The sequence below is a fragment of the Pelmatolapia mariae genome, linkage group LG2 (assembly GCF_036321145.2).
Source record: "Pelmatolapia mariae isolate MD_Pm_ZW linkage group LG2, Pm_UMD_F_2, whole genome shotgun sequence".
Taxonomy (NCBI): domain Eukaryota; kingdom Metazoa; phylum Chordata; class Actinopteri; order Cichliformes; family Cichlidae; genus Pelmatolapia; species Pelmatolapia mariae.
The window spans coordinates 27,459,418-27,473,250 of record NC_086228.1 but is presented as its reverse complement, the minus strand read 5'-3'; the positions used below and the strand labels follow the sequence as shown (position 1 = coordinate 27,473,250).

The 13,833-nt window shown below is 39.3% G+C and overlaps 1 protein-coding gene across 22 annotated transcripts in view; it reads left to right on the top strand.

Annotated features, from left to right (window-relative positions):
* Positions 1-13,833, top strand: part of LOC134644677 (protocadherin alpha-C2-like) — a 199,885-nt gene that overhangs the window by 87,634 nt on the left and 98,418 nt on the right. Inside the window, exon 1 of one of the 22 annotated variants that reach the window (XM_063497965.1) lies at positions 10,876-13,253. The exons of the other annotated variants lie outside the window; for them this stretch is intronic. Coding sequence (XP_063354035.1) covers positions 10,905-13,253 — 2,349 coding nt within the window. The 5' untranslated portion in view covers positions 10,876-10,904. Of the gene's footprint in view, positions 1-10,875; positions 13,254-13,833 lie in introns of those variants that run through there. 22 annotated transcript variants of the gene reach the window in all.

Sequence of the window (13,833 nt, the reverse complement as noted above, 5' to 3'; positions counted from 1 at the left end):
TATATCATACATTAATCCATGGTATCTGAAAGGATGCACAGTGTGTATGTGTTTGTGTTTATGTATGATCACATGACACTGATATGGTCATGCAGACACATGAGAAAGCCCATTTTAACAGTGATTAAAGCTACAGTGTAAAAAAGTCTCCTTGTATTCTCTGTGTTCTCTGTGTTAAAATGGACATTCAGCTCCTCCAGGTCATTTTTCTTAGTGTGTGATGCAGTGAGTTTTTCTGTTCAGGACGTGAGTCATCTCATCCCACATGTAGCTTTTCATTTTGCGAAGTTGGTCTGCTGGGTTTATTTCAGGATGAACCATCTGTCATAAAAATGAATCAGGAATGTGGGCATTTAGGGTTGGTGCTAGTATTATTTTAACATGATATCAGAAAGATGATAGGCTATGTCATTCCCTGTAGTACACAGACACACAGACAAGCATACGCACACACAGAGCTGTGTTTTTGTGTTTACATGTCTGTTCATTCCTAGACCTTTCTCTGTGTTTCCCGCCATCCAATCTAGTAGTGTATGAATAAAACAATGACACAAGGGTGTGGAAGACCCGTGATGATGCTGTGGCTCATACCACACGTTCTCCTCCCACTGACTGCTCCCCCCCCACCCCCACCCATCTTTGTTCTCTTGATTACTACCCCACTTTTCTCAGCCTCATGTGCTTTCCTTCTCATCTTCATCTCTCCCTCATTTCCTTGCCATTTCTAGCTCGATTCTTCAATCAGTGTATTTGTCTTCGTATTTCTTCATTTCATTTCTTAAACAAAGAATCTCTTCTCCTCCTCCTCCTACGCATCCTGATTTATTTTTGCTGATACTCTTTCTTATGCCCTCTCCTGTCGCTTTGTGCAACTGCAGGCTCACAGAAAATGGCTGACACATTTTGTAAGCTTGTTTACTCTTTCTTTTGTTATACCCCAGTTCTCTGTTTTTTTGCTCAACCTGGTGTTCGCTTTGGTTTGACTTGGTTGCTAACTGCTATTACAAAGCTTAGTTGAAACTATACAATCCTTCCTTGCCTCTGAAAACATAGGTGGCCTCTTTTCTCAACTCTACCTCCTCTTTCTCTATAAACTGGAGCTATGAGCTGAGTTTGTTAGAAAACCTTTTTCTCTCTCTTCCTTATGGCTGTAGTAGAGACACGTGAAGCATAGCCAAGTCTAGTGTTGTTTTTCAAAGCCAGAGGTCCTAGAGGTAAAATAATAATAATTTTGCCTGCATATGAATCCAAAGTAACAATTTTTCAGCTTGTTGCTGTTGACTTGAGTTAAATACTTCTTATACAGGAGGATGAAGGATGGGATTACATGAACAATGTTCTTAGAATTTGAAGTTGCTATTTTTATGTGGCTATTTGCTGTGGAATTGAAGTAGCATGCTTTCCAAGTGAAATATCCTGCTTGTTAAACATAATATAATACGAAAGATAAGAAAATTAAATAACCCAAGTTTGTTTCTCTCTCTACAGCTACAAATCACTACAAAAAGTGACCTCTGGCATATTGTTATTCAATTTTGTTAGATTTAAGGTAAGGATGGGTATTTTGGTTAATGTTAGGGAATATTTTGGTCACCGCATTATTTCTTCGGTTTGTTCGCGGTCTGCATAAATAATCATTATGCTGTTCACAATTACTATTTTTCCTGTTTTCAGGAAACAATACATTTAACAATAATGTGTTTCAATTATTATTTTGTGGTTCATAAACCTACAGCTATCCCTTATTTGGGGGAAATGGCTATCAGAATTTATTAATTACATTTGTGTCATGCTTTTTCATGCTTGTTGCTATTTACATTTTATCAAAATGATTGGTATAAGTGTTGTGTTCAGTCAGACATTACCTTTCTCATTATTTTGTTTTTAGTCACAAAAGCATGTCACTCATTCAGAGACTATGAGCCTAAGGGCCTTTAAAACATTAATCTCACAAACTGAGCAACAGCAGCTGTACAAGGGCTAGTGCAATGAATTTCTTATTTATATTATATTTTAATTGCAGTACCACATAATTGAGACGTACCATTAGTTTCAAAAAGAGTGTTACTCTGTGTACCTCTGCTTCATTGCTGATAGTGTGTCAAATTATGTTAAGGCTTGATTTTATAGTAGATAGTGAGATCAGGTAGCAAGGGATTTAGCAAACAGATGAACTCAGTCTTCTATACAGACCAAAACTCACAGTAGATACTGGGCCAGATAATCTATGCATCGCATTACAGATAATGAAGTGAGAATCTGCTTAATGGGAATGAGGGGAGCAAAGTTGTGCAGAGACAAAAAATGTGCTAAAAATATGATACCAACATAACAAAAGATGTTTATTCTGCTTGTTAACAGACTGCTATAAATGAGTTGCTCATGATAAGGCTGGAGTGAATTGCTCCCTAAGCCCTTTACTGCCCGATTTTTGTCACTTTGCTTTGTCCTCTAGCAGAGAACTAAAGTAATGAATTATAGTGATAATGCTTCTAATAGAATAATGATAGAAATAGACAGAAAGTGTGAAATGGCATAAAAATTCTCAGTACTTTGTAAGCAGTATATTAGAAACAATCCAGTGTAAACCTGCAACGCATGACCTTTGTGAAAGCATCATGTTAGATCTCCATGCATTATATAAAAAGCTGTACTTTTGGCAGTTTGTCATGCCAAATGTTTAAAAGTGCCAAAATATTGCTGCTGTTCCTTTAGGTGTTTTCAAAAGAGAATTCCTATCCAAGCATTTTTTCATCTGCTATAACTGTCACTATCCCCATTTGTGTTGGATTAGGGCTTCTGTAAAGTATGTAAAGTAATAATTCTACTATGTTGGTCCTCCAATACGATTAGGTGGAATCATCTTAACGATGCCATGAAGAGCAGCTTTGAAAGACAGCAGCGCATAAAGTAACCTAGGATTTCACTCAGCTTTAAACTTCAGGCTAATGGCTAGACAGCATTATTATTATTATTATTATTATTATTCATGCATCCATTCTCTTCCGCTTATCCTTGTCAGGGCTGTGGGGGGCTGGAGCCCATCCCAACTACCATAGGGGGAGATGCAGGGTACACACTGGACAGGTCACCAGTCTGTCACAGGGCTAACACATAGAGATAGACAACCATTCCCACTCACATTTACACCTTTTGGCAATTTAGAATTACCAGTTATGTAATTCTAGCTGTCAGTAGCCTACATCCCCATCTAACCCAACCTCACTAACTGTATGTCTTTGGATGGTGGGAAGAAGCCGGAGTAGCCAGAGAGAACCCGCACAAACACAGGAAGAACATGCAAACTTCACACAGAAAGGCCCTGGCCAGGTGGTGGAATAAAACTCAGACCTTCTTGCTGTGAGGCAACAGTGCTAATCACCATGCCACCATGCTGCCACCATGTTGTTTTCTTTAATTTGTTATGTATTTGCTTTGTCCTTGACTTTAAACTTTGCATTCTTATACCCACTTAAAAAAATCTGTCCTATTAAATTACTTTTTAAAGCTGCATATATTGTATGCTAAACATATGGTATGAGAGGACTGTGAATTCAACTTTACAGTCTGTAAGAAGCTGTAGTTTGTGTTGCTGTTGGATTGTACTAAACAATACGGAGGCATGTTTTTGATATTTAATCTGACAAAAAGGGCCCGACATATTAAAAACACAATAGCCACATATATAAAAAACACAGCTTCAAAAAGGCAACTGAATTGAGTTACACTAAAGCAGAATGCCATAACAATAATGAAGGTGGCATTTATTTCAGCAGTCATGTATCATTGAGTCTTAGACAGAAAACATGTGGGTAAACATTAAACTAGCAACTGGCAATAGGTTTTTCTTCCCTCACTGTTCAACACTCCTCAGCCAAAAACACACATGCATGCAAACTAACATGAACACTCAAACAATATGTGACACTTAGAGCATATCATTTATATCCCTATCATCACACCTTAAGAAGGAACATTATTTTGCTGCTGCACAAGTAGATGTTTAAGTTTTGATGTTAATGAGAGTGGAAATTGGTGTTTGCTATTCTCGGTAAACGAAAGTATAGGAGCCTATGCTTAAACGATTTGTAGGCAAGTTATTATTTTATAAATAGTTATCTTCATTTCTGTGGAAAGTGGAGCAACCTCACAGAACCATCTCAGTCATTTCTCAGTGTCAGATTCTCTGCAGGCCAGCGCTCTCCTCTATAATTCATTCTTTTTTTATGCTCTTCCACCAAAGCTCTGCACTTCGAATGCACCACTGAATGATGCATGTTTCATGCTGCATGGCTATTAAGAATGTAAAAATAGATATTACACAAAGCTGAAATGGTGTGCAGGTGTAATGTGTGTGTAAAATATATATGAGACACTTAAGTATGGATAAATTATGCCTTGCAGCTCTTTGTGTGTAAATTGTGTACAGTAGAAATGTCCAATGCTTGCCATATGTTCTGCATAATCTTTACTTGTTTTAATTTGTAAATGATAGAAGAATTTCTCTGTTTTCTTCTCCCTTTTCTTTGTTTTGATATGTATCAGGCTGGATGAGATTGTGCAGGTATTGTTAGACTCAGTAGCTGACATCGGCATCTTCTTTCCCATCTGGGACAGTTGACATTTTAATTTCCGCAGGCAGAGGAAATGTGTAGTAGAAACACAGCCTGCTAGTGTATCTTTAGCACTGATACAATTTTGGAAGTGTGTGAGAGTGCTAATCTAATTTAAGGCTTTATATCTTTGCCTGCCTCTGATATCAGTGTCTGTCTGTGGATATGGAAACTGCAATGGAGAACAAAGAGAGTGATTTTTTAAAAGGCTCCCCCTTGTGGCAACAAGTGGATACTACCAGCCTGTCTAAATATCAATGCATTCAATTATTTAACGTGTTACCACTCTGCATGTGGTAGTATATTGAATAGTATTTTTTACTGAGTTTCTCATGCAGTATTGATCTGCAGATAGCGGGTCTGTCCCCAATTTCCAGCCAATAACAGTACACTGACCTATTCCCCAGTGAACCGTTTGATTGACAAATCTAGGTTATCCATGCATATAAAGCTAGATTTATTCTTAATCCCACTGAGAATTGTTTGAGTCAAGCTATTTCAGTGTGTGAGTGAGGAAGAAAAAAAGAAAAGAGGAGGAGATGACAGAGACAGACTGTACCAGATGCTTTCTGTGCTCTGTGTTACACTCCATGGTTGAATTTAATGTATCACTGTGGACAGTGTGAAAAAAATATGATTTTTAATCTAACACAATCCATTTTTTTTTAGTTTGTATGGTTGTGTTTAAATGCCTTGTCCTTGGCTTATGCACTGACTGCTCATAAAGAAGGGTGTGGTGGAGGTAGAGGGGGAGGCAGGGTGGGGCATAGACAGGGGCTGCATCTGCGTCACCATGGGTACCAGAAGGGAGATAGTAAATCAATTCTGGGTGCTTTCTATAACACTGCCGTTGTCGCTAGGCACAATACTGAGCCAATCAGAGAGTCCATTTCAGCCACAGTGACCAATCAGATTTCTGTGCTACCTTTGCTGTTACCAAAGCCTGTTGAAGCTCCTGTTTATTGACAGCTTTGATTGATGCTCTGTTTTTGCAAAGTAATCCATGGCTGTTTTACTGCTTGCACAACCAGTTGCTGAATTACACATTTTAAAATTTGAGTCACAATGTTGAACTATATGTGAATGGAATTCATGCTGTCTCTCATACCTTTTATATTTCTCACTCTCACACAAAGCACATAAACCACACAGAGCCTGATCAGCCCTTCATGTATTTGAACTCCAAACTGCAATGTTGCCATTCATGCTGTGCTGATGCTTGTTACTAATTAGATACAGTATCACAGATTCAATAACACATCGTCTTTGATCAGCCCTGCTCTGCACATTAGTGATCATTTCCTAACTGATCAAACTTACGGAGGTTCTTACACTAAATGAAAACATTGCTAGTGTAAATGAATTGTTGAATACATTAAAACATAAAATGAAGAGTGAAGTTTTTTTACATTTTAAAGAAAAATACACTATATGGAAAATGTTTTCTAAATACTAAAGAGTATATGGGATCCCTAATCCTTAGGGATTAATAAAGTATGATGATTATGATTATGTTTAATATTTACTTAGTTGATAGGTCACTATACTGTTTTAATTCCCCAGCTAGTCTGTGATAAATCATGACACAGACAGAAATAATCACACTGTAGCAGTGGCAGGATGTTGCTCCTGTCTGTTGTTTTACAGTAGAGTAACTAATTATGTGATATTTGGGCATTGTGCCATTGTTTTCCAAATGAGTGAACACTGTGTTCTATTGTATTGGTGTGCCTCTCAGGGCTGTGTGCATGCGTATGTTTGGGCATGCTCCATATTGCTGTGTCCCGGTTTTGATCTTGCTCATGTTTCCGCGGACCCGCCCCTGTCCTACTTAGTCCAGAAACCAGTGAAGGCAGGCGCAGATTTGGAAATAAATGATTAAGTGGTAGTTGGTTTTAAAACTAGGAGTGATTCATCTTTTCTTGCATCCTTCCTCTCTTTATTATATTAGTCATAGATTATTTCACAAATTGTGTAAGTAGGTAAACAGCTGATTGCATGCCCAGCTTTCCAGTACATAGATATTATTACAGTTACGCTGATATGCACATAATTGTATGCACAGTTGTCTAGTAAGTGGATATTATTCTATATAATGAATTTGCATCCGCATATGTCAGAGCTAAAATGCCTATAAGATCATTGAAAAGTAATTTTTCCATTATTGTATTATATTACCCTATTGCAATAGTCAAGTGCTGGATAATTCATATCACACCTGCTTTTCTGAGAATAAGCAGACACTGCATATTAAATGGGCCCAGTGCATAAAGTGCACAAAGTGAAAAGGATTTGAAAAGTGAAAAGCATAATATAGTAGTACTAGAAGTACTAAAGACTTATACACAAGGAGTAGGTTGCCCTCTTGTGTCATGATAAGATATATGCCACATAAAAACCCCACTATGACATCAGTATCTCATCATATGAAAAGGATGTAATGTGCAAATGGCAGGAGGGACTATGTGTGTGTGTTTGAGGTCTCCAGAGGCCTGGCACCAAGAAGGTAGGATGTGCATGGCTGAATGCAAAGGTCAGGCTCTCTGAGGGTTTGTGGGGGGTGGAAAGAGAAGCAGACACTGTAAAAGTGCTGTGACAGTGAATGTGCTGCTGCAGTGCTACATTACCTATGTACAACTGCAACCCTGCACAGTCTGGTGAGGTATGCGCAAGAGTATGGTTCGTGTGTGCCTGAGTGAGTTTGTGTGTGTGTGTGTGTGGGGGGGGGGGTTAAGAAACTTAGTGAGTTTCCTTCCAAGTAAGCTTTCATGGGGGGGGGAGGAGGTGGCACAAGCAGATAAAATGTGGAAGTAGATATGAAATCTAATGTTTCATTTTTGTGCTATCTGATGCATTCTGAAAGCTAAACCCACAGGCTACTGCATTAGTGTGTGTCTGTGTGTGTGTGTGCACATATGCATTCATGCCTGTGCCCAAGATGGCGTTGCTATGGAGACGAGAGCTGTGCAGAGGGAGAGAGGAAAAGTGGGGGTAGGACTCGCCTTGAAGCATGTTTAGTTCACACCCTTCCCCTATCTACTCACGCACACAGATCAACAGTACAGTATACATCCTTGGGACACACACACACTTACTCATGAACACGCACACAAAACCGATGGCTATGTGAAGGCATGAGATGCTTAGATGCAGGCAATATAGAAGCTAATGTGGTGGCTGTACTGTATGTGGTAGTATCCCTTTAATAATGCAGTGAACACGCCTAAAACAGTGCTGCTGACTGCTTCCGCCCCTGCAACCCCCTCCCTTCACCTACCTCTCACTGCTTTATCTGACCCTTTCATCACACTGCCAGTGGTGATTCTAGTTTCACCTCTAACATTATCATGTTGTGGGCAAACAACAGACAGAGAAGAAGGTTAAGTACATGTGTACTTAACCACTAGACTTATTTTTAACAGCTCTCATATTTTAGGAAGCAAATACTGTAAATTTTTCTATACAACAGTTTAGTCACTATTAATTATTCAGAAGTTTCAATTATTATACCCAGAGGAAGAGTGACTTTTATCAATGCATGCATGCATCGGTTTTAAAAACAAACGCACATCTCTCTCGCCTATGGGGTGCCACAGCATTCTGTCTTGGGACTGTTACTGTTTCTGTTGTATTTAGTCCCTCTTCTTCAATTTCTTATTTTTCATCTTTTACGGATATTTCGTATCATTGTTACGCAGATGATATTCAGCTATATATCTCTTTTAGGCCACCTGATGTTTCTAAGCTTCAAATCTTGCAGTCCTGCTTAGATTCCAGCAGAGATTGGATGGCTGGTAATTATCTTCAACTAAATGCTGATAAAACTGAAGTCATTGTCTTTGCTCCTGAGAAATTTGTTCCCCTCGTGGTTAAAAATCTAGGCCCTCTTGCTTCTTATATTAAACCCTCCATTAGGAACCTTGGTGTTACATTTGACCCAGCTCTGACGCTGCACACACACATTAAATGTTTGGTTCGCTCTTGTTTTTACCATTTAAGAAATATTGCTAAGCTTAGTCCCATTGTGTCATGTTCCGAATTGGAAATGATTATTTATGCTTTTGTTTCATCTCGTTTAGATTATTGTAATTCCTTGTTTACTTGCTTAAGTAATGCCTCCCTGGAATGACTGCAGGGTGTTCAAAATGCTGCTGCTAGGCTTCTGACAAAGTATCCCAAATACTCCCATGCCACTCCCCTGCTGATTCAACTGCATTGGCTCCCTGTCAAGTTCAGGGTCCATTTAAAGATTATAATCATGACCTATAGGGACCTGCACGGTGTAGCTCCAACTTACATCAGTGATCTTCTTCTTCATTATCGCCCCAGCGGGTCCCTGAGGTCTTGTGACCAGGGCTTGTTGGTTGTCCAGCATACACGGTTAAAAACAAAAGGTGACAGAGTGTTTATATCAGTGGCTCCCAGACTCTGGAACTCACTCCCTTTGAGTTTGAGATCTGTGGACTCAGTCATTTCTTTTAAAAAGCAGTTAAAACTTATCTGTTTAAACTTGCTTTTGGTTGATTTTGTTTGTTTGAGGTTGGTCTAGGTGTATAGGTGTTAAAAATCAATTGTTATTTTTGCATTACTGTTTAAACAACTATGTTTTGATTAACTAAACATTCTGCATGTTTCCCTAAGTAACTCTATGACCGAATGAAGAGGTGTGGATGGCCTTATGGATATGCTCAGTAACCCACCACTAATTCCGGGGTGTATTCAGAGCTGCTGGCTAATATACTGTGTTTCATCTATGTGGAACTAGGTTTTCCATAATTACAGAAACCATGGATTTGTTTCTTTTAAAAATGTATTGTTTGTTTAGAATAAGAAAAAAATTGTTCATCCTCTCACTGGACAGCAAAGAATACCAAGTGTGAAATTTATGCAACATTCATATGTGTTTCATGGTGACTTTAGGAGAATGATAATCCAGACTGAAGTCCTGTAAGGTCAAAGTAGTGTAGTCTGGCCCTAAAATAAACCATGAATAATTGAATTTCATCACGGGTTGCATAATTGCGATGGTGGATATGTATGCATTTGCTTGTGTATGTTAATAAACCGCCAGAGCACTATACTCTCTCTTCTCTACCTACTGTTTTCTATTACATGCATTAGGAAAATGAACACACAGATCATCCTATGTGAGCCATTATTATTATTATTAATATTGTCTATGGGGACTGACAGATGATTGTAGTTGTGGGATAATATTTTCAAATCAAATCATGTTTTCTGAGGAATGGAAATAGGGCAGGAGTTTCTGAATCTAGGGCTTAATCATGGGATTACAAACAACGGAACTTTCATAAGCTCATGACTACTGTCTCTGTGGAAACGTGGAGTAACACTAAAATGCACCAAAAATACAACACGAGACGCAGACACCCCCTCCTGTGCTCATATGTGCAGAAGAATAACTAGGTACGATTAAATATAATTATTGCCCAAAAGGCTGAAAGAGAAAAATTCATTAAAAGATCAATAAAGAAGCCATTGATGTGGGTGCAGAAGAAGAAACTGTACTATTTTTTATGGTTTGGGGAGGGGTTTTTTTGTTTGTTTGTTTGTTTGTTTGTTTTTTTACTGTTTTTTTTACTGTTTTTGTTTGTTTGCTTGCTTGTTTGTTTGTTTTTACGCACTTTTAGGGGAAAAAATACATACAAATTTGTAGACATGATAAAACTTGTGGTGCAATTCACACATTGCTATATAGGCATGGCTGAATGCTAAAAATTTCAGGCAGCCTCCAACTTTTTATTCGTTTATTAAGCTCACATTAGTAGTTAATAGAATCTACAAATAACTCTTAAATTGAATGGAACAAAGAGGTTTAGTGGAAAAAGGTAGAGTAACGTGGGATGCGATGTATTTGATACTATCACTTTATACAAGGACACTCATTCAGGTGTTGTCCATGGAGTTGTTCCGATTTCTGATGTCAGTTAAGCTTTTCAGATACCTTTGGTGTGACCTGATGGCTGCAGGAGAAGCAACTGTTTTCACTGGCCTCTGCATTGCGCTCTTTTCACCACGTGGCGTCGCTGTTGATCCATTAGTTACAGCCCTGCTCTTTAATAGAACTTGGCCCCTCCCGTTTACAAGCGATATGAACAATTTCTGTCTTTGTTATAAGACTCAAACGACGGTGGAACAAACAGAATACTACAGTCAAAAAGCTCCCTGATCGTCCATTCTTTCCAAAATATCTGAATGCCACTGGAGCTCAAATTTATGCTTTGTTCATATTGAACAGAGATGTCGCCCTTTAAATTGAGCTATTTTGGGATGTATTTGTGCCTTTTTCTACTGGATGTTTACTGGCAGACTGTGGCTGGGCAGCTCTCCTATTCCATCTCAGAGGAGGTAAACCCGGGGACTCCTGTTGGGAATATCGCTAAGGATCTAAACCTAAATTCACAAGAGTTGGAATCTCGTATGTTTCAAATCGTTACTGGATCAAAGAGAAAATTTTTCGAGGTAAATCTAAAGACTGGTGTTCTGTATGTCAGTGAGAGAATAGACAGAGAGGAGCTCTGCTCGGAGGAACTAAAATGTCCAGTAAGTGTAGAAGCCGTAATACATAACCCATTGAAGCTTTATCGTATTGATGTAGAGATCTTAGATGTAAACGACAATGCTCCTTTGTTTACAACCAAACTGCAAAATTTATATATTGCAGAGAGCACATTGCCTGGAGTGAAATTTGAATTATCCGAAGCAACTGATGCGGATATGGGGAAAAACGGAGTAAGCACTTACAAATTAAGCCAAAATGAAAATTTTTCGTTGGCCGTGCACAAAGCAGGTGACCGTGTGTCTGCTGAGTTGGTGCTGCAGAAAGCCTTAGACCGAGAAAAGCAGGCAGTCATCACTATGACACTGACGGCTGTAGATGGAGGGACCCCACCGAAATCCGGCACCTCTCAACTCGTTATTAATGTATTAGACAATAATGATAATATTCCGATCTTTAGTGAATCCTTGTATAAAACAAAAATTCCAGAAAACATCCCCCTGGGGTTAAACGTAATCACAGTGAACGCCACTGATGCAGATGAGGGTTTAAACAGTGAGATTGTATATTCGCTGAGAAGCAAAGACCAAGATCACGTACTTGATATATTTGAAATTGAACCTCAGACTGGTGTCATTAAGGTCAAAGGGAAAATAGACTTTGAAGAGAGGGGGGCTTTTGAGGTACGTGTTGTGGCCAGTGATAAAGGGAATCCTCCGATGTCCGCTCACTGTAAAGTGCTGGTAGAAGTGGTGGACTTAAATGATAATGCTCCTGAGATCACGGTGACGTCATTACATAGGAAGGTAAAAGAGGATGCTCCTGTAGGCACCGCAGTTGCACTTGTATCTGTCCTCGATAAAGACGGTGGAAAAAACGGTGATGTGGAGATCCAAATTAAAAACAAAGTGCCATTCAAACTCGAAACTAACTACAAAAATTATTATTCGCTGTTAGTTGATGGACCTCTGGACAGGGAGACATTCTCTATTTACAATGTCAATATAATCGCTAATGACAAAGGGATTCCACCACTTACCAGCACAAGTGTAGTTTCCATACACGTTTCTGATGTCAATGATAATGCACCTCTGTTCACGGAGGCCGTAATTAATATTTATGTGAATGAGAACAGTCCAGTGGGAGCAGTCATTAAAAGAGTGACTGCAACTGATGCAGACATAGACCAAAATAGCCAAATCAGCTATTCATTGTTAAAAATTGGCAATGACCAGCTGCTGTTATCTACAATGATTAATATCAACTCGGAGACAGGAGATATAATAAGCCTGCAGTCTTTTAACTACGAGGAGTTAAAAACATTCCAGTTTAAAGTTCAGGCCACAGACTCGGGTGTTCCTCCGCTCAGCAGCAACGTCACTGTCAACGTTTTAATCCTGGATCAAAATGACAACAGTCCCACGATTCTCGCGCCATATTCTGAGCACGGCTCCGTTAACAGTGAGAGCATCCCCTATTCTGCTGAAGCGGGATACTTTGTGGCAAAGATCAGGGCTGTAGACGCAGACTCTGGATACAATGCGCTGCTTTCTTATCACCTGTCTGAGCCCAAAGGAAACAACTTGTTCAGGATCGGAACCAGCACCGGGGAGATCAGGACTAAGAGGAGAATGAGTGACAATGACCTCAAAACTCACCCCTTGGTGGTCTTGGTCTCTGATAATGGAGAACCCTCCCTGTCAGCGACTGTGTCTGTTGATGTGGTGGTGGTTGAAAGCACGGCTGAAATCCAGACTCAGTTCAGACATGTGCCTGTAAAGGAGGACAGCTTCTCGGATTTGAACCTGTATCTGCTGATCGCCATTGTGTCGGTGTCCGTCATCTTTCTGCTCAGCCTCATCACTTTAATAGCAGTCAGATGTCACAGGACAGACGCCACTTTCAGCAGATACAGCGCCCCCATGATCACCACCCATCCTGACGGGAGCTGGTCTTACTCTAAAGCTACTCAGCAGTATGACGTGTGTTTCAGCTCAGACACGCTCAAGAGTGACGTGGTGGTTTTCCCCGCCCCGTTTCCACCTGTAGATGCAGAACTGATCAGTATTAACGAAGGAGACAATTTTACTAGGACTCAGACTTTACCTACCAAAGAAAAGGTGAGTCCATGAAATTTTAAAATACTTGCATATTGTCATTCCTCGTCATTGCAGATTAAACGGTACCATTTTTTCTTATCTTAGCATGGTGTATCTTCTGATTTAAACTAGATTCCAATTATATATATATATGCTTCATCTTTAAAATGTTTACTTGTGCCAATTTAATAATATCCATCATTTGGACAGCATTACAGTGCGTTTATGTAGCTGTCCATGGTTCTGGTGTAGGCATTCTGGTATAATAGATGTGATCTGAAGGCCGCAATAATTATAAGTCACCTTTCTGATATGTGCATTGCTCTTTGTCTCTGGTTACCCAAAGGATAGACAGATAACACATTAAGCTGATATACGCCTTGACAATTGTCAAGGCGTATATCAGCTTAATATTTGCTCATATTTTCATGTTTTGTGAAAAGGAGATAAGGCAAGGTTTAATTCCATTTGGTTTATATATATTCTACACCTGTCTTTAAATAAATATATGAGGGACCTGGACATTATTTGCCATTACCAGACTGGCATCTTGATGCATTTATCTTGAAGGCTTAAACGAACTTATGAGATTGTTTTGTGA